The 20,410-nt window shown below is 39.8% G+C and overlaps 1 protein-coding gene across 1 annotated transcript in view; it reads right to left on the reverse strand.

Annotated features, from left to right (window-relative positions):
* HFM1 (helicase for meiosis 1) overlaps positions 1–20,410 on the reverse strand; it is a 74,322-nt gene that overhangs the window by 20,837 nt on the left and 33,075 nt on the right. Inside the window, exons 15-26 of the mRNA XM_060233033.1 lie at positions 20,196–20,341; positions 16,953–17,047; positions 14,734–14,867; positions 11,005–11,052; positions 9,018–9,098; positions 8,000–8,091; positions 5,646–5,752; positions 4,337–4,384; positions 4,002–4,099; positions 3,766–3,897; positions 3,383–3,468; positions 261–344 (exon numbers count right to left, since the gene is read on the reverse strand). Of these exons, the coding sequence (XP_060089016.1) occupies positions 261–344; positions 3,383–3,468; positions 3,766–3,897; positions 4,002–4,099; positions 4,337–4,384; positions 5,646–5,752; positions 8,000–8,091; positions 9,018–9,098; positions 11,005–11,052; positions 14,734–14,867; positions 16,953–17,047; positions 20,196–20,341 (1,151 nt within the window). The remainder of the gene's footprint in view (positions 1–260; positions 345–3,382; positions 3,469–3,765; positions 3,898–4,001; positions 4,100–4,336; positions 4,385–5,645; positions 5,753–7,999; positions 8,092–9,017; positions 9,099–11,004; positions 11,053–14,733; positions 14,868–16,952; positions 17,048–20,195; positions 20,342–20,410) is intronic.

The following is a 20,410-nucleotide window of genomic DNA, read 5'->3' on the forward strand; positions in this document are numbered from 1 at the left end:
GCTCGCAACTTTAATACCAGTAGCTCACAAAATAGATGTTTTGCTCACAAGACTCTGCAGCTTAGAGGGAACATTGGAGGTGTCCTGTTGAACTATATGAACTACTACATAAATCCTTGTATAAGATTTTATATAAGCATTTTCAGAATAGTCCTTGTGACTGTTTTCTTTTGCTCCATAGAAATAGGTGGTTGGGTTTTTCTACCTATACATCTATTACGGAAGATCACAAAAGCATGGAACTGTACCAAATAATTTACCTGTTGTACAGTAAGTACATATTTTGGAAGATGAGCTATGGATTCTTTGATTTGATTTCCAAAAGGAGGGTGCCTATTCAAAATCTGCAGGTAAGAGTTCATATTAATTCACAAAGTGCTTTAATTTGCAAACATCCTAATAAGACACAAGATCGGTTCATAAAAGGTAGTATCAGTATGTGAATGTAATAATCATTGTTACCATTTTCCCCAAATCCATCCAAAAAGATTTTTGAGACTATCTAGTATATTTCAGTTGACAGCTCTAACCAAACGTCATAAATGTTCTAGAGCAGGGGTGTCAAATGGCCCACAGGTTGCAACCAGCCCACATAGGGCTTTAATCAGGCATGTGTTCCTGTCTCCCCCCGTTGTCCTCACCCTTTGAAGCTCCAAAGCAACCAAAGTTCCCAGTTCCTTCTGCCACGTCTTTGCCTGCTTCAGCAGGAAGTTCTTCTGGGCCTGAAAAGCTGCAAAGAAAATGCAGAATGAATTTTCCATTAAGGTCTCTGCACCCAGACACACTACTAGTCTATCTGGACCCAGAGACCTTGATAGAAAATCCATTCCATGTTTTCCTTGCAACTTTGTCTGGGCTGCAATGTATTTCAAGTAGTTTCGCTTTCCAGCGTTTGTATGGCCAGTTAAAGCTGCTGCTTGCTGGAAGAGTGCTGGTGACTGCTCTCTCTCGGCTTGGCTTCGCGAACGAAGATTTAAGAAGGGTGCAATAGTCCACGTTTGCTGCAGGCTCGCTGGTGGCTGACAAGACCAATGTGGGACAGGCAGGTCCGGCCACAGCGGCTGCAGGGAAAAGTCTGATTTAGGGTTGGTCCTGTAGCAGTGCGATTCTTCCTCAATCTCCTTTTGTCCTCAAGACCAGCTATGCGTGTGTTCTCAAAGGAAGAGACAGCCTGGTGGATGGTGTGCCTCCATGCTTTGCGATCTGAGGCTAGGTCAGACCACTGGTGATGGTTGATGTGACAGGTGCTAAGGGATTTCTTCAAGGAGTCCTTGTACCTCTTCTTTGGTGCCCCTCTATTTCGATGGCCGGTGGAGAGTTCGCCATACAGGGCAATCTTGGGAAGGCGGTGGTTTTCCATCCTAGAAATATGCCCTGCCCAGCGCAGCTGCGTCTTCAACAGCAGTGCCTCGATGCTGGTAACCTCTGCCCGCTTGAGGACTTCAGTGTTGGTCACAAAGTCACTCCAGTGAATGTTGAGGATGGTGCGAAGGCAGCGCTGATGAAAGCGCTCAAGGAGTCGCAGGTGATGACGGTATAAAACCCACGATTCGGAGCCATAGATGAGGGTTGTCATCACAACCGCTTTGTAAACATTGATCTTTGTGCCTTTTTTCAGATGCTTGTTGCTCCACACTCTTTTGTGCAGTCGGCCAAATGCACGGTTTGCCTTTGCCAGCCTGTTGTCAATCTCCTTGTCGATCTTGGCATCTGAGGAGATGATGCACCCCAGGTAGCTGAACTGCTGGACTGTCTTCAGAACTGATTCACCCACAGTGATGCAGGGAGGGTGATAATCTTCCTGGGGTGCAGGCTGGTGGAGAACTTCTGTCTTCTTCAGACTAACTTCTAGGCCGAATAGCTTGGCAGCCTCTGCAAAGCAGGACGTCATATGCTGCAGAGCTGATACCGAGTGGGAGACGAGTGCAGCATCATCAGCAAACAGTAGCTCTCGGATGAGTTTTTCCATTGTCTTGGAGTGTGCCTTTAGTCGCCTCAGGTTGAACAGGCTGCCATCGGTGCGATAGCGGATGTAGACACCATCGTCCTCATCTAGATCTACTGCGGCTCTTTGGTGACTGCAGTCTTTTTAAAAAAGACTGGAGGAGTGCTGGTAAAATAAAGGGTTGATGCCTTCAGCCTACTTGTCTCTGCTGAATGAAGCTGAGAACTGTTGTCTAGTGAATACTTTAACCTGGGAACCCACAGCCAGAGGGGGATATTATACTAGAGTGCCATTGCCAATCTAAGCAGACCTGGGGGGGGGGGGGGGGAGAGAAGCTTACAATGCCCAGCCGTTTCATGTTTTCCTGGGCTAAGAACATTTTATATTTTTAGTTTATATTTTTAGTTTCTGCTGTAATCCTTGTACTTTGTATTGATATTTTATTTTAAAAGTTGCATTGCCAGTTCCCACTATTCCCCCACCTTTCCATTTTAAATAAAATATTGCAAAAGTTTTACATATGTCTGTATTTTAAGAAAAAATAATGTTTTTAATTGTCTTTGTCTGTATCCTTTATAAAGTTTATATCTCCACAACCTGGCATTACATTTTATGATATATATGGCCTGACCCCACAAAGTCCCATTTATCTCAGATCCAGCCCTTGTAACAAATGAGTTCTACACGCCTGGTCTAAAGTATAATACCCTGCTTTCACACTGACAAATAACTGTGATTCAGAGAACATTTATACATGCTTACAAAGCATACACCATATACCAGTCTTTTTAGCTTATATGATCTTGTAATGCACTATGACCAGTGAAAATGCATATTAATTAAATAAATGAATAACAACAAAGGCCATCTCCATTCAGTCTGTTCTGAGCTTCTCACATCTCACTACTTACTCTCCCTCCCCCTGAGCTGTCTGACATCATTTTTGTTTTTCTTCTGCTAATTATATCAGTTTTATTTTTTGCCAAGGCTATACGTGGAATGTAAATTGTAAAACAATATTTATTGTGGAAAATGCTATAGATATTCTCTTCTTAATTACAGGTAATTATTTTTGTTAAAACCAGAACTTCTTTAGTATGGAATTTCAAGAATTTTTACTGCACTGTTGTGTGGGCAAGAAGACACTTTTGTACATGGCTTTAAAAATACACCCCATTATGCTGGCTATATACTATACTGTTACATTAGCAATAGTTCTATCTAGAATCCAAAGAATATATGTTTTTTTAAAATAAAAGCAAAAATTGAGGGGTCATGATTTGATTTCCTGATTCTAGATACGCAGGGCAACCAGGAGACTACCAATTTGAATGCCTGATACAGATAATGACAATTTCAAAATACAGGAGCACATTAATCAAAGTTATAGATTAATACTTGTAATACAGCTTTAAAATGAACAATTTTTAAAAATACCAATTCAAGTTCCCTTGCATTTGTATCTTCTATTTTTCTAAAAGATGTCAGGCCTGCACTCATCATTGCATTTGACAATGTCACACCTGTTGAAAATTGCACACTGTTAGCTGATACTTAATCAATTGCATTTTAATGAACTATAGCTGCCCTCACAAAGAGCAAGCAAATATGAAATGTGAACACCCATTTCTCTTAAACTAGGCCTTTCCCGAAGTGCTCTCTTAAAGTACTGCCGCAATTATTCATTATTAAATTCCATATCCCCAAAGAATTAAGCATGCCAAAGCTTCCCCATTGTCCTTTGCATCCTACCTGGCAGTGGAGGGACCCACATGGAAGTCAATTACAAAAGAAACTTTATACTTGGCTGTGATACTTACCAATTTTTTCCAGTTGTTTAGATACATACAATGAGCTTTCCCACAGTCTACACCTGAAGCACTTTGCTAAAATTAAAGCATTTAATAATGCAAGGAAGTTGTTTTGATGGGAGGACAGAAATTCAGACAACCCTACATAACAGAAAGAAAAACAAACATGGAAGCGCTGCCTCCATAAAGACTTGTAATAGAGATTATTAAATAGTTTTAAAAGTAATAGTTAAATTTTACCATACATTTTGTAACTCTTATGCCATTTCTGAAAATCTTCCCTATATCTTGTGTCAATGTAAAATCTTGTATGGGAAGGCATCCTAGCTGTGCCTGAATAAGACTGAAGGGGGGAAAAATATTTCTTCAAAATATAAAAAGCATTAGAATGCAACTACAATTGTAATATTCAGTAGTGCTATGGAGAAACAAAAATAAAACTCAAGACAAAAGCCACAGAATAATGTATTTAAAGATGGTATCCTGCCAGAATGAATTTACCACCTTTAGCATGTTGAGTTAAATGACAGCAGCCAGCACACCAATGTAAAAGAAAGAGCTAAAAGGACAAAATACTTACCAGTTCACTTTCATTTCTCTTGTTTTTATTTTTCCATCCATTGGATATCTGCACAGAAAATGTACATTTTATTTCACTTGAAATGGAATGGAAGAGTCTGTTCACTTACCATAAGTCTTCCTTCTCTGTGGTCCCAAAGTGGGCCAGTCCTTACTCCTGGGTAATAGCTTCTTGTCTGCCCTCGGAGAGGAGGAGCTGTTACCCAGGAGTAAGGACTGACCTACTCCTGGGACCACTGGAGAACACAGCACCCAGTGAAAGTTTCACGGACAAATTAGGACATTTATGTATTCAATTATGATTAATTTCCTACATAGAAAGTTAGTATTGGCAGAGGTCTTTCACATTACTTACAGCCTTGTCCTTTTAACAAGAGATGCTGGGGACAGAACCTAGGACCTTCTGCATACAAAGCAGAGACTCTTCCACTGAGCCATAACCCCTTCTCAGTATATACTATTCTGATGCATTATATCAGACATTATCCTTAACTAATGTTCCTAGATTGCTTGAAGAGCTTATAATACAGAGTTACATTTTGTAACTCTTATGCCATTTCTGAAAATCTTCCCTATATCTTGTGTCAATGTAAAATCTTGTATGGGAAGGGATCCTAGTTGTGCCTGAATAAGACTGAAGGGGGTAAAATTATTTCTTCAAAATATAAAAAGCATTGGAATCATGGCACACAAGGGGTTGAATCCTAATGGCCTGGTTTTTCCTGCTGGAATGGAATATCAAGCACACTGCAGGCCACAAGAAATGCTCAGTGCATCATCTTTATCATTGTGTGCCATAAGCCATGCAGGTCATTCTTGTGTTCCTAGAAAAGAAATCTATCAAAATTAGCAGAATCATTTTTTAAAAAATGCACATAGATATCTACAGCTATCAGTACCAACTGTTAGTTCTATTAAGTGCTATAATCCACCTGAAGAGCCCTGTATTTCTGCCACTCATCACAGCTGCTCAGGATTTTTCCTGTTCCAAATATGATTGCTTTATAGACAGAGGGTGAATGAGGAGTCAGCAGTACAGAAAGAAGGTCAAAATGGGGCTTTCCAAGCTGACTGTAGCACCTTCCAGAAAACAGTTCTATGGTCAACTAGAGCTCATTGACCACATGAAGGCTGTTTTTACATCACCTGGGTGAACTGTGCCGTAGCTCTCTAAGTCAGTGCATTTATGACACAGTTTCTATAAATGCCTAAATGAATATGGTATAAGCACATGTAACTGTATGCAGGATACCAACAGCCAATAATTAACATTATTTTATTTTGAATTAATCTGCTATATCATGTTATACCTTATGCTAATCTTGTTCTTGTCTCTATTCAAAGTATTCAGTATTTTTTTCTCATTTGTTCTTAACTTGATGTCTGAAAATTCATTACAGCTGGATAACAACGTGACCTGCAATGATTTGTTGCATTATTTTTAAATTTTCCTATCTTGCCCTTTTCAAAATGTTTTAATACTATTTTAAGCACAAATGTTAGAATTATCAAGTCACTTAGATGCAGCTGTTTAAAAATGTGTGATGCTTCCATTCCACTTGATCCAACAGTGTAAGAATAGCAGCACTACTTATGTTACTTCATCAACAGGGGGCTAGACAGGAGATCAAAATGTTTAGTGACAAGTTATAAATATAAGAGATTTGTGTAAGACAACGCTGTCTCATAACACATTATATTATTTTCTAGTGCTTTTATCCAGAATTAGAAAATTCAAAATGTCACAAGAATTTCAAGAGGGGTCATTCAAAATTTGGATCATACAAAACTAAAAGACCATTTCTGTGCTGCTTCTCATAATGTTCTATTGATCCACTGACTCAGGAGCAGATTTTCAGGTGGTGCAGGGTTCCGCAGGAAATAAAGGGAGGCAGGAAGAGCCATTTTATATGCAGTGTTCTTGCCGTTCTCTGGGCCCAACCAAATACATTTTGTTAAACATTCCCCCCCACACACACAATTATACTATGTGCGGAGTCAAGTGGCATGACTAAAACTGTAGTAGTGCAGACATATGCTGTGTATAGAAAGTAAGGGGGAGGGGAAATGGGCCAGAAAAAGGAAGTACTTTTCTCCCCTTCAAACAATGCAAGAACTTGTGGCCACTCAACGTAATTAATAAGCAGTAAGCTCAGAACAGATAAAAGGAAATACTTCTTTGCCCAAAGACTAGTTAACACATGGAATTCACTGCTGCAAGAAGTGGTTGTGGCTACAAACATAGACAGCTTCAAGAGGGAATTGGATAAACATAGGGAGCAGAGGTCCATCAGTGGCTATTAGCCTCAAGGTCTAGATGGAACACAACATTTGGAGTGTCAATGCTCTGTAGTCTTAGTGCTTAGGCAGCAACAATGGGAGGTCTTTTGGAGTTCTCACCCTGCTGGTGGACCTCCTGATGGCACCTGGATTTTGGCCACTGTATGACACAGAGTGTTGGGCTGGACGGGCTAGAGTTGCCAAGTCCAATTCAAGAAATATCTGGGGACTTTGGGGGTGGAGCCAGGAGGCTTTGAGGGTGGAGCCATAAGCAAAGTTGTGACAAGCACAGTTGAACTCCAAAGGGAGTTCTGGCCATCACATTTAAAGGAACCGCACACCTTTTAAATGCCTTTCCTACGGTAGAAATAATGGAGGATAGGGGCACCTTCTTTGGGGGCTCATAGAATTGGACCCCCTGGTCCAATCTTTTTGAAATGTGGAGAGCATTTTGAGGAGAGTCAACAGATGCTATGCTGAAAATTTGGAGCCTTTACCTCAAAAAACAGCCCCTCCAGAGTTCCAGATACCCCCAGATCAATTCTCCATTATATCCTATGGGAATTGATCTCCATAGGGAATAATGAAGTGCCTAGCAGACATTCCCACCACACCCTGGTTTCTGACGACTCTGAAGCGGGGGAGGGCCTGCTCCCACCTGGGGATTGGTATCTCTACTCATGAGTTGCTGAACATCCAACTTCTTCAAAGTAACACAGAGCAACCAACGGTTCAAGTTTATCTTTCCTATGCAAACGACTTCTGAAAAGATTGTACAACCAACAGAGGTTCTGGACAACTTTCACAGTCACTGGGAGCAGCCATGTTGTTCTGCCTGACTCCTCCCCCTGCCCCCATTCAGCCTTAAAGACACATGGTGGCTGTGGGGATGGGGCTGGGAAGGAGCCTGGGAAAGTGGGAGGAGCCTGGGAAAGTCCCCTGCTGGGACCTGGGGATTGGCAAGCCTAGGATGGGCCATTGGCCTGATTCAACACAGCTTCTCTTATGTTCTTATGTATACACTTGCCAGAATTATTGTTACAGTTGATTTTAAAGGTTTTTCATGAGAAATGCTGCGATATCAAGATTAGGAAGTTCCATTCATTTGACAAACACAGGGCTTTTTTTTCTGCTGGAGCCCACAGGAGCAGCCAAGTGGCAGCCACATGCCCCAGGCCAGGCAATGTGGCCTAACATGCAAATGAGTTCCTGCTGGGCTTTCTCTACAAAAAAAGCACTGGACAAATATATAATGCAACCAATATCGTATGTAACTCTCATTATGGGTTTAATAACTCTTTTAAAACCCACAAAACTATAAAAGAAAAGAGGTTATCAATTCAATCAGATAGATAGTCATAGTTTGTTTGAATTATGAAATTACCAGCTCAGATAAAGACTCTGTTCCCTTAATCATGAAACATTTTTTCAAGGTATCAAATGCAATATAATACCAAGCCATTAGTCTCCCAGCTTCTATGGAAAAAAAAATAAAAGCTCTTTTTAATGAGACAAGTAAATGAAGCATTCATTTTTTCTATATTATATACATGTTATCACTCATAAGAGACTTCCCAGAGTTTTAGTTACTCCCATTTTCAGAGGAGAAACATCACTAAGCATCACTAACAACAGAATTTTGTTCTGATAACAGAATTTTCAGTGTTTCTTTAGGGGGAAGGAATCCTGGCAACAATTACTACTGTGCCATTATTCAAGTGACGCATGCAATCCTGAGAAGAGTTACAGGTTCTAAAGAAGTCCCCTGAACTCACAAGAGTGTAACTTCGGTTGAAATTAAAATTCTGTATGAGAGTGTTTATTTGTGTTGTTACTTTTTTAACACCCCACTTTCCTCCCCAATGGGGACTCAAAGTGACTTAACATTCTCTCTTCTCCCTTTTATCCTCACAACAGCACTGTGAGGTTGATGACTGAGCTACCAATGTGGTAGAGAATACCCCAACACTACACTTGGGCTTATGTAGATAGTTGAATTTGTACTGGTCTTATGACAATCTTTCTTCAGAAGCAAAAGACAAACCATGTGGTTTTAAGGTATCACATGCTTGCCCAGTAGCTGATTCTTTGGCTGACATTCTCAGAGGACCAATGAGCATCAACAAGACAATTCCACAGTGAAGTAATACTGTACTCCAGCCTCTGGCATCAACACTCAATTTCTTATGCTTCTGATTTGAATCCATTTTGCATTTTTCATAGTTCACAGTTACAACAGTCTGAGACATATTTTCAAGAGACTGTGCTCAGGAAATCACAGTGGACATGGGAATTATGAAGGCCTAGGCCATTTTGATGACATGGACTTATTAAACAAATATTCTAAAGTTTACAAAATTAAACTTCTGTTTGTAATATATATGTTATGTAATAAATATTACCTGTTGGTTTGAAATTAAGTTCTTCATCCATCTTAATTAGATCAAATGATGATAAATCATTCAAATTCTTCAAACATAATTCTGTTCAAGTTGAAATGATAATTGTACAATACAATCAGGGGAAAAGTATATTTTATAGATAGCAGGGGGGGAGCCATTAAAAACAATACAGGGAATGAAAACAGCATAAACAAACACTGAGCAGCTTAAAATGGTATTAATAAAACAGTCCTCAGGTCAGAAGCAGTCATAATACAGCTAAATAGAACACCCTTCAATTGCAAGCTGAGTAAAAAATAAATGTTTTGGCTTGGTATTGTAGATGCTAGGGGAGCCCCAAAGGGAGTGCATTCCAAAAGGGAGATACCACCAGTGGAAAAAACCTCTTTTGTTGCCACCCAACTAACCTCTGCAAGCAGAAATACAGAGAGAAAAGCTTGAGAAAAGGACTTGAACTGATGGGTCAGAGGCTGTCCTAAAGGCCCAATCTGGCTAAAATGAAGCATGTTTGTCCTACTGCATTTAATAGGAAAGGTTTACACTGTCAACATAAAAACAGTTAAGTCCATTGACTTTAATGGACTTAGCAAAGCATAACTGCTTAAGACTGCACTGTTAAACACTTATTTAATTCTTCCTTTGATATCAAAGAGCTTGATTTTGTCTGGATAAACTAGCTTACAACTCAGTAACTTCAGCAGTTAACTTAAGCGCCACTTTTAGGGATGGGCTCGTACCAGAAAAGAGCACAGGAACCAAACCTGAACAGGCCTCACATGAATTGAACCAGTCCAGCAAGTGTAGTTCCCTTTCTCCTAGCTGTGAGGACTGCCTGGGAAGGGATTTCCACATTTCTCCTGGCTGTGGCTCATGAGGGCTAGTAGAAAGGGGGGATGGCCCAGGAAGGGGTTTCATTTAATCATGTGGTTTTGCTCCCCCACCCAAAGTGGCATGGAGCAAAACCAAAGGATTACATGATTGCCTGCTGCTTCACAGAATAACAGAGTTGGAAGAACCATCTAGTTTGTCCCCCTGAACAATGCAGGAAATTCACAAATACATCCACCACACACACCCAGTGACACCTGCTCCAAGCCCAGAAAATGGCAAAAAAAAAAAAAAAATCCCACAAAACCCACCCTCCAGGATCCCTGGCAAAACTGGCCTAGGGAAAAATTGCTGCTTGACCCCAGTAAACAGAATTTCCCTGGGCATGTAAAAAAGGGTCATGAGAACTAAGCACCATTGCAACTTGTCCTGCCCTCCTACTCATGATCTGCCTAAGTTCACAGAATCAATATTGCTGTCAAATGGCCATCTAGCCTCTGTTTACAAACCTCCAAAGATGGAGAGCCCACCATCTTCCAAAGATGCCTGTTCCACCGAGGAACCACTTTGTCAGAAAGTTCTTTCTAATCTTTAGTCCAAAAACTTTTCTGTTTTAATTTTAACCCACTGGTTCTTGTCCAAATTCTGGGGCCATAGAAAATAACTCCACACCTTGCTCTATATGACAGCCCTTCAAGTACTTGAAGATGGCTATTGTATCACCTCTCAGTTGTCTCCTGTCTAGGCTAAACATACCCAAGTTCTGCTTTGAAGGAGAGCAAAAATGAAGGGTTAAATAGCTGCCTGCCAGCCATTTAAATCTAACAGCTGAGTGGTGGACCCACTGGCCCCGAACCCAACTGGCCATAACATAAGTCTGCTAAATGTTCAAGGAAGGTGTCTTCCCCAAACAATGGGCCCAAGTTCAGCCCAAATATGAGCCAGTTCATTCTACAGCTTCATTAACATGGTAAAGTTCGACCAGTTCCAAATACTTTTATTGGCATAAATGGTAAAGTCCTCATATGGTGCCTTTGCCCAGTTGAAGGTGTTGGGTTTTTTTAAAGAAAAGAGTTACTGCATTCTGTATGTAGCAGATGGTGTCCTATTTAAAATTTATTACTCTTTTTGTTTTCCAGTAATGCAAAAAGCATCTCACCTTGTAATTTTGCTTCAATTGCAGCTCTGTCGCATCCAACTGAAAAACCTTCATGAAAAGAAACATTTCAATTTGTTTATGGGTTTAATAAACTGACTAGGACATAGCTGTTTCATTGTAAAAACACAAGTAAAATCTTAGATAAAATGATGATCTAATTTCAACAGATCTATATTATGAACATTTGATATAAAAAGTGCATTATTTGCTATAATGAACAGATTTTTTGCAGACATAAATTTCAGGCCTAATCAACAATTCAAAACACAGGAATGAATTGAGTAGTTACTGTAAAAGTGTGCAGACAACTTGATCAAGCCAAAGCGCAAAATCCTTAATCAAGTTCCCACCTTCTTCAGAATGTCAGATGTAAATGCATTTCATCTGGGTCAGATCATGTAAGCATTTTTTTTCAAGAGCTGAGATTTCATAAGAACATAAGAAGAACCATCTCCAACAAATGCATCCTATATTCACAGAATTCAATTCTCTGTCACTAGGGATCTAAACTCATGGTGATCAGCACTTAACTGCTAATAAAACAGCAATATTACAGTAATTCTGCATGTAACACCATTGCAACTTTGTGGTGTGTCAGATGACTTGTCAACTAATGACCTGAGGTATACTGGGACAGTTCTACTTGTGACCCAGCTGTCAGGGATGAGGGCAACTGAAATGTGGAAAGGGAAACAAGTTGTGAACATGGACCAGCTGAGAAAGCACTTGTCCTGTCCCTTTTCATCAGAGCTTGCCAGAGGAGTAAAGGGCAAGCGTCAAGGGGCTTGTAACTGTGATTCGTCACCTGAGGCCAGGTTTGAGCTCCATTAGCAGAAGGTAGCAAGAATTTTATTGGGTTATCTTCCTCACTGGAACAGTAAGGTCATGGCTGCTGTGACTGCCAGATCATCAATTAGGGATGAGGATAAATGAAAGCTGTAGCCATCTGGACCAAACTATGTTTGTTCACTATCTGAGTTAGCTGATTTTCTGAGCCAGCCAGAAGACCATTCAACATCTCTGAGGAAGGGTTCTGAGCAGAGGTGTACAACCCCCCAACCCCCCCCCAAAAAAAACCCCAATCTGGTATTTTTCTGGTTCAGATAAAAAAAAATTGGCATTTCCTGATATTCCCAAATCCCGATATCAGTATGTTATTTGAATTCAGTAAATGTTTGGGAAAGCTGATTTCCCCCCAGCTCCATTATACCCTTATGGGGACCATTATAATCAATAGTTCCCATAGGTTATAATGAAGAATACATCTTGGGCTCAGAGGGGCTGTTTTTTGAGGCAGAGGCACCAAATTTGCAGCATAGCTGTTGGCGCCTCTCCTCAACACTCCCCCCCCCAGGTTACAAAATATCAGACCAGGGTGTTCAATTCTATGGAATGTGGTCCCTTTAAATGCCTTTTGCAAGCGACAGCTGAACTCCAAAAGAACTTAAAAGGCTTGCAGACCCTTTAAATGACTTCTCCAAGGTGAGTTCACCCAGAAGGCATTTAAAGGGACTGCAAGTCCTTTAAGAACCCCATGGCGCAGAGTGGTAAAGCTTCAGAATTGCAGTCCTAAGCTCTGCTCACGACCTGAGTTCGATCCCGGCGGAAGCTGGGTTCAGGTAGCCAGCTCGAGGTTGACTCAGCCTTCCATCCTTCTGAGGTCAGTAAAATGAGTACCCAGCTTGCTGGGGGGAAAGTATTGATGACTGAGGAAGGCAATGGCAAACCACCCTGTTAAAAAGTCTGCCGTGAAAACGTTGTGAAAGCAACGTCACCCCAAAGTAGGAAACGACTGGTGCTTGCACAGGAGACTACCTTTACCTTTATTTTTTAAACCCTTTAAACACCTTCTGGGTGAACTTGCCACTTGGAGAAGGCACTTAAAGAGACCACAATTCCTTTAAATGCACATTAAGTTTGGCGATCTGGCAGCCCCAGAAATCCCAAAAGCATGTAATACAAATGGTAAGAATATATTATTATTTTGAACATTTCCTATTTATTTTTACAATGGTTTTATATTTGTCTTAAGGCATCAAAGTCAGCGCAAAAGCAGATGTAGAGAAAGGTGTTAAATGTCCTATATGATTTAAGGGCATTTCAGCAAAGTAACTATTCCGTTTACCACTTCTTCCCTTTATTTCACAGCTCTGAAAAGCAGCTGTTCAATGTTCAGAGAGATCCCACTGTGCTGAACAGAATGTCTTATGCTGCAAGTGCTGACAGCAGTTGGGATCAGTGCAGAAGTAGAGACTCTGCCTTTAGGGGAAAAATGGATCTGTTTTCATTCAATATGAAATGCTGTTCTAAATTTTAATGTCTTTATCTGACCTGCTGTAAAATAACTCTATTAAACAGAAAACTCACTTGGTATTCAATAAAGGTGAATTGTATTTCCTTCAAAAGCAGCCTCACAGCTTAATATTAACTAGCAGAGATGATACAGTAACAGTACCTCATTTCACTGTGCTTCTGATATTTTTATGGAATATTGTAAAAACACTATTCGTAAGGAAAGAACACTACTTTAAAATAGGCAAATCAAAATTCTACATCCTAGAAGGGGGAATTCAGGTACAAAATCTTTCTCATTTAATATTAGCTTTTCAGTTCAGGTTCTGGTCATATGCAACAGGTCTACCATCTATACTTGATAAAACCCCATTCTCGGCCCCAGGGCATCTAGGAGGCTACAATATATGATTGGTGTGCAATATACAGTTCAAGAACTGCATATTTGACAAGTTTCTTCTACAAACGTACAGCTAGATCCTAAAGATGCCCGCTCAACAATACATCCTACTGATTCCAGTAGGGCTGATTTCCTAAGTATTGTTGCAACCATAGCAGTACAAACCTTTTCAGAATTACCCCAAGTCCATCAGTGGACTTAGGATGGAACAACTGTAAAAGACTATTCTGTAGGGTTTCTTTTTACTTATTCCTGTTAACAGGTTTAGGAATTAGGACCCTACTATTAAGACCTGGAATGGGAGGTCTGAGTGCTGCTGTTCCAACCACATTACAGAATTTCACTAATGCTCCTCTACCATTTACTCTGGTGGTGTTCTAGCCATTTACCAGCTTGCCCCCAAACAGAAAAAGCAAACACAGTACTCATATATGATGGCACTTAGTATCTACAGGCAGTTTCCCTATAGCTATTTTATTTGATGAAAGAACCCAAAGAGGCCCTCTTCAAGGGGTCAGTTTTCTCTTTCCATGGCTTCACAGTGGAAGGACAGAGAAGAAATAAAATAAAAGCAAAATAGAAAGCTGACATATGAGACAAGTGCTAATACAAAGGTTCCAAGTGTGAGTAGTCATAAAAAACTGTGGGAATGCGTTGAAGCCCTGTTACAGCACTTGACACCAGGTATGAGTTTTAAGATTCATACCTTGCTCCAACAAAGAGTTTGTGATGCTGCCACAGATGCATACATCATCTATTGCTGTACCTTGCAGAAGGGACGTGAAAGTGGAAAAAGGTGTGCCACATTTTCACACATACTTCAGCATAACCACTGAAAGAGGTTTTCCTATAAACGCTACTGAAAAGGAGAACCTATGCAAGGTAAAAGGAAACACCATTGATCTTTTGTGTAGTTTGTTATTGTTAAGAAATAATTTCTCAAGATGCTGTTACTCCATTGTAATGGCTTTATTAAAACTGTATCACAGTGTATTTTAATTAAGTACTAGAGTCCAGAAAGCTTAAGAGCAACCAACCATAGTGAGCTGGATTCTTCAAAGCTCTTATGTAGAGGAATGTTGATCGTATCCATTCTAAAGCTATGTTCACATCAGTGATGGTGTACAGCACTATTTCAGCATTTAAGTGTTCAGTAAGATGCTTGTGTAAACTAAGAAAAACAGATAGCAAGTTAATTTAAAAAAAACTTTTATCTATCACCAGGAGAAACACACAGGTGCCCCTCAATTTTTTGAGAATTTTATTTCTACAAAGAGGTTCTGGAACTCAATCCCACCGCATTCCCCCAGGAGAAAAAAGCCCTGTCTATCACTATGCATCTTATTCTTACAGTGCACCTCAACTCCTCAGTCTCATGACAAAGCCAAGATGCAGTAAATAGGACTAAGCAGCTGAAGTGCACTAGGGAGAACTCTGCAAAAACAATTGTCACTGTTCACTCTAAAAATATATATATGTAGCAAAAATGATGGCTTATATCCTACCACTATGCTTAGGCACTTAGAGCTCAGCCCAAGGAACTTTCTCTTCCATTAGAGGAAGGTTTGTTGAGCAGAAGGAAGGTTCCAAACTTGGCTGAGCAGAGTAGAAAGATATAAGGCATTTTATCAAGAAATAATGCAACACTAGGTTATCTGTTTACTGTAGTGAGTAAAGATCTCCTTCCTATTCCCTCTAACTAAAGAATGGTTAATTTACCTTTTTGGTAGTATACACACATCTGATTGCAAACTATAGTTTTTATTGCAAACTGTAGTTTTGAAAAATTACATAGCCCACATTTTAATGAACTACATAACTAATGCAAAATACTACAAATAAGATACAAAACCTAAGCATAGCTATGCTACAGTCCAAGATACAATTATTTAGGATTAAATCCTGCTTAAAATACCTTTAAGTTAGTGTGCTTAGAATTAGAGCTTTTAATTAAGAAGTGATTCTCACACAAAACCTAACTTGGATCAGATGCAGTTTACACGATTTTCAGTATTAGCCACATAAGTTTTCAGCATACAAAATGATTTTTACATTCTCTGGTAACTTTTCTCCTAAATATTAAATACATAAAAGTATTTTCTATCTATAAAATAGAAAACAGCTTGATATTTGAAAGTCAACTTCCAATTCTAACATTTTGCAGAAAATTTCTGTTGTCACTGAATTCACTTATGTTTTAACAAGAATTTAAAACTAGACTTGCCAAAATAGAGGAAAAACAGAGTTACCCCCAAAGACACAGACAATCTGATTCTACCTGGTTTCTTTTCTCCTCCCATCCACTCTTCTCCAGCTTCCATCATCCTACCTTTCCTATTACATCAGTCATCTATTTTGGAGTGCAAAAGTACAGGCTGGGAATTGTCCTTTTAAAATGCATTTTCCAGCACTTAATAGATGACAAGTGTAGGCCCATGATACACATGTGTAGGGAGATTCCCTCTGCCCACTTTCTTGCCAGGCCCAGCACAACTCAGGGTCTGCACTGCTGCTGGTGGCATCCCCAGCATGACTCCTAAGTTGACTCCCAGCCTCTCTTCCAGCTGCCTCTAGGCCCAGCATAGACCCTGGGCTGCTTTGTTGCTGCCTCTGCTGGGTCTGCTGCAGCCCCAGGAATGCTTTGTCATGCAGAAGGTAGGTAATAAGGAGCATTCTTTGCTTGTGCACAGAGAATGCTGTTTTTTACCAAAAATGCTGTTTTTTTACCAAAAAAAATGCATTTTTTGGTAATTTCAGATTTTTCTTCAAATGTAGGGGATCACAGAATTTTGCAGAAAAATTGGTTCGTTAATTGTGGCTCCAATCCATGGATTTAGATATCCACAAATAGGGGGTACACCTGGGACACAGATATATAGATGCTGATTCTCTCTTCATAGAGAATAAAATGAGGAAGCATACCAGTCGCCTTTTTATTTTGCTTTAATTTACTTCTTTCATATTAAAATATTGCATTATACACAACTACAGCAGCGTAAGTTTAATTGAAATGAATGGGAACTAGAAATATAAATTGCTATTTCCTGGACTGCAAGCAAAGCTTGGTTCTGTTCTAGTCAAATTATTACAGGAAACATTAATAGAAAACACTAATATGGATTTTCCCCCTGATCAGCTTCTTCTATACACAAGGAAGATAAACATTTTCTGCCCTTTGCCATTCCCCACAGGCTTCCTTCTAAATAAATGAAGACATTATAGAGAATACTTCCAAGCATGAATAAAAATAGGTTACCTGCTTTCTATTGTATCTGCCCCATTTAACATCTGAACATACTTGTCTCTTGTATTTAGCCTGGTCATGATAACTGCTGTTGCTGTTGTATCAAACTGCAAAAAGACATACAGATGTTCAATTTAAACAGAGCAGGAAGTGGCTAAGCTGCACACATTTATTTTTGGTAACCCTAACAGGTTTCATCATAAGTAGAGTTGCAACCTAAGATTGTTGGCATCAATGAACTTGGAAGGGTATAACACTGCTAAGGACAGCACAAAAAATTATCTCAGGGTGTTTATCATTATTATATTCAATCACAGAACTATTCCACATCAAAATTCCTCTCACAAACCATAATGGCAGGAAGAGGAAGGTTAACAAGTTTGCTTGGGGAGAAATATGCATTAGGGACAGACACAGAATGGGAAAACAGTGGTTCATGTTGGTACATGGTTTGTTCGATTGCCCAAACCAGTGCTTAACTTCATTTTGTGATTCATATGGTTGCCCAAACCAGTTCATGGCTTGTTAGTTCTGAAGGTGTAAAAGCAAGTCTTCAGCATGCTCTCCTCCACCCACCCTCCAAGCTTGGCAAAGATTAGATTTGGAATGTCTGAGTTAAAGCACCCCCCCCTCCCAAAGCAGGTGCCCCCAGGAAAGCTCAGCTACAGCTCTCATGACAACTAACTCTTCTCCCTTCATGCCACCACGTCAAAACAACAGATTCAGGGTGTCCACTCCCTTAGAGCAAAACGGGAGCTCTGTGATGGGCTATGGATGACTGCTATGGGTGTTTCTAGGGCTCCCAGAACCCTCCCCCCCAGCTTTGCCTAGGAATTGATTGCATCAGCACCAGGCTGTCTGGGAAAACAAACTGAAAAATGAACCACCAAGGAAAAAAAGGCAGTCCAGTTCAGGCATGGCGCAAGCAAACAAACTGGTTCAAAATGAAGCACAAACCAGCCTGATTCGTGCATGAATCACAATTTGTGGATCAGTTTGTGTCCATCCCTAATACACAGTTATGAAGAGCCATGTTCACATTTCCAGCATTCATGGTAATTTTCTCATCCATACAAATGTGCACAAATCCTCTCTATTATTATTTTAGAAATGACTGATGAGAGAGGTCTGCTCCAGTCATAACCTGGGAAGCAATGGGAAACTACCCATTTCATACTCTTTTTTTTACCATATGTGAATCAGGAAGAATTGTTTATGCTAGAGATGTCTGCATGAATAAGGCCTACTTTCTACAAGGGTCCTAATTCACTATGAGAAACCAAGCACAAGATGGAAACCTTTTTCTCCCATCTCCCATGCCTCTTCAAAAAGAACTGCAGGGCTTAGATTCTAATACCTTGCCAAAGGCCAACACATACACATATACATACTTCTATAGCATGGAAGAAAAACAGAAGTATGAATTAAGTAGACAAATAGGGGGGGGGGAGTTTACTGAGAAGTCCTGGAATACCAGGCACCAGTAAGTAAAGTCTTGTTGTTCTGCAACTACCTGCCAGACAATGTTGATACAGTACATGAACTAGAGGCTCTGTAGCCATCTTTGTATTCAGTATTTAACACCAGCTAGCTCTTGCTGACTGATATCCACAGAATCTTGGTTGCTGTTAGGCCTACCACATGACTCCTAGATCTGTGTTTCACATGCCTGATGAAAGCCAGTGGTGAGGGAATACAGGGCTTTCTAATCGATATTATCTGTCTGCCCCTGGATTCACAGGTCTATCCTGAGGGCATGAAGGAGGCTGCAGTAGTAGTCCTGAAAAAGCCATCTTTGGGTCCCTTAGGGACTGAGAGCCCTTTAAATGCCCTTTAACTGTGGTTATCCAGCAGTCCTGAAAAATCCCAAATATTTTTGGGATTTTGGGGGTTGGCCATTTTCAGATAGCCAGATAAGTATGGCTAACCAGCTGAAAAAATACTCAAAAAATACTAATAAGGTATTTTCAGGTATTTTTTCAGCTTGATTTATGCCAAATGCACACTTCTAATGGTCATGGTAGACTTTTTAAAAAGACATAACTGTTCACAAAGGTAATTCCAATAACATAACTGCATTTGCAAACTTCCACTAGCATCACTTCAAGAGATATAATAGAAGCACCATTTCAGTTTATGCACAAGGAATATCAGCTTCACAATCATTAAGCTTGATGTTTGATCTACAGAGAATTATTGCTGATCACCAGCAAGGCTACTCCCTCTGAATACCAATAGTAGACTACATCCTCATCGTTTATACCAGCGGTTCCCAGCTTTTTTATGTATGGTATCTTTTTACAACAAACGAAAATATGGTCACCCCCCACATGATAAGTAGTTGTACCATTACTATCCATTGATAGATAGAAGACATAATGAAAAACAATCAAAAAGACAATGCTCAGTGCATGTATGGATTCATGGCTCCCTTGCAATAACTCCACAGCCCCCAAGTTAGGACCCACGGCTTTTTAACCAAAGACTTCTTGCAGTTCACTTTTAGGCATTCAGTAGGATGCTGCTTACTTTTAGAATAAGCAAGAGTAGCACTGTTAATAACAGCCTAAGGAAAAGCAGACCACTGGACACTCTATGGTGAGCATGGGAGTGAAAGGCCTGGCTACAGTGCAACAGTGTGCAAGGCAAATGAGAGGATTATTCTGCACTCAGCACACAAAGGATGCCAGATTTCATCTTACAAGAACAAAGCAACAGTTCATAAGACCAGTAACTATCAAAAAACTCTTGCAAAATGAAGGAATCTCGGCAGTTCCACCTTGTTTTGTTTATTTCACACTGCTGTTGCAGGGTGAAAACTGGCACAGAGCCTCATTTAGAAAGGCATGAATATTTTTCACAGTAGGTTCAAGAAAAGTAAGGATAGCTCATAAAATATGCCCAATGGATAGATGTGCCATGTTTTGAAACACAGGAGATAAATTGAAGATACAATAGATGGTTGGTTTTTGTATACAAACTTTACTCTTTTATATAAATATTTGGTATAAAACAGTTAAATAACTCAGAACTTCAGCATACAGTTCAAGCCTGTAGCATCAACTTTATAGGCTTTCTAGTAAACAAGGCTGTATTAATTATTCAGATAAAGCTCTGCTGAAAATAAAAACTTCACAAACAACTATGATTACAGAACTTTCAGCTAACATTTTTTCTTACTCATATCAGTGTAAATACATGGCAACTTTTACATTTGTCATTTAAAAATAATCCTTAAAATTAGATTTGACTTACTTGAGGTCTCCCTGCTCTTCCAATCATTTGTAAAATATCAGTTTCACTGTACTCCTGAAACATTCCTCCAGCATAATGCATTGTTGATTTTATAACTACAAGGTGTGCTGGCAAATTTACACCCATAGCAAGAGTACTAGTAGTAACTGCAAGCATTTAAATAGGACTGTGTATTATAAAAATTATTCAGAAAGCAACAAATTTAAAATACAGTT

The sequence above is a fragment of the Heteronotia binoei genome, chromosome 2, assembly GCF_032191835.1.
Source record: "Heteronotia binoei isolate CCM8104 ecotype False Entrance Well chromosome 2, APGP_CSIRO_Hbin_v1, whole genome shotgun sequence".
Classification (NCBI taxonomy): Eukaryota; Metazoa; Chordata; class Lepidosauria; order Squamata; family Gekkonidae; genus Heteronotia; species Heteronotia binoei.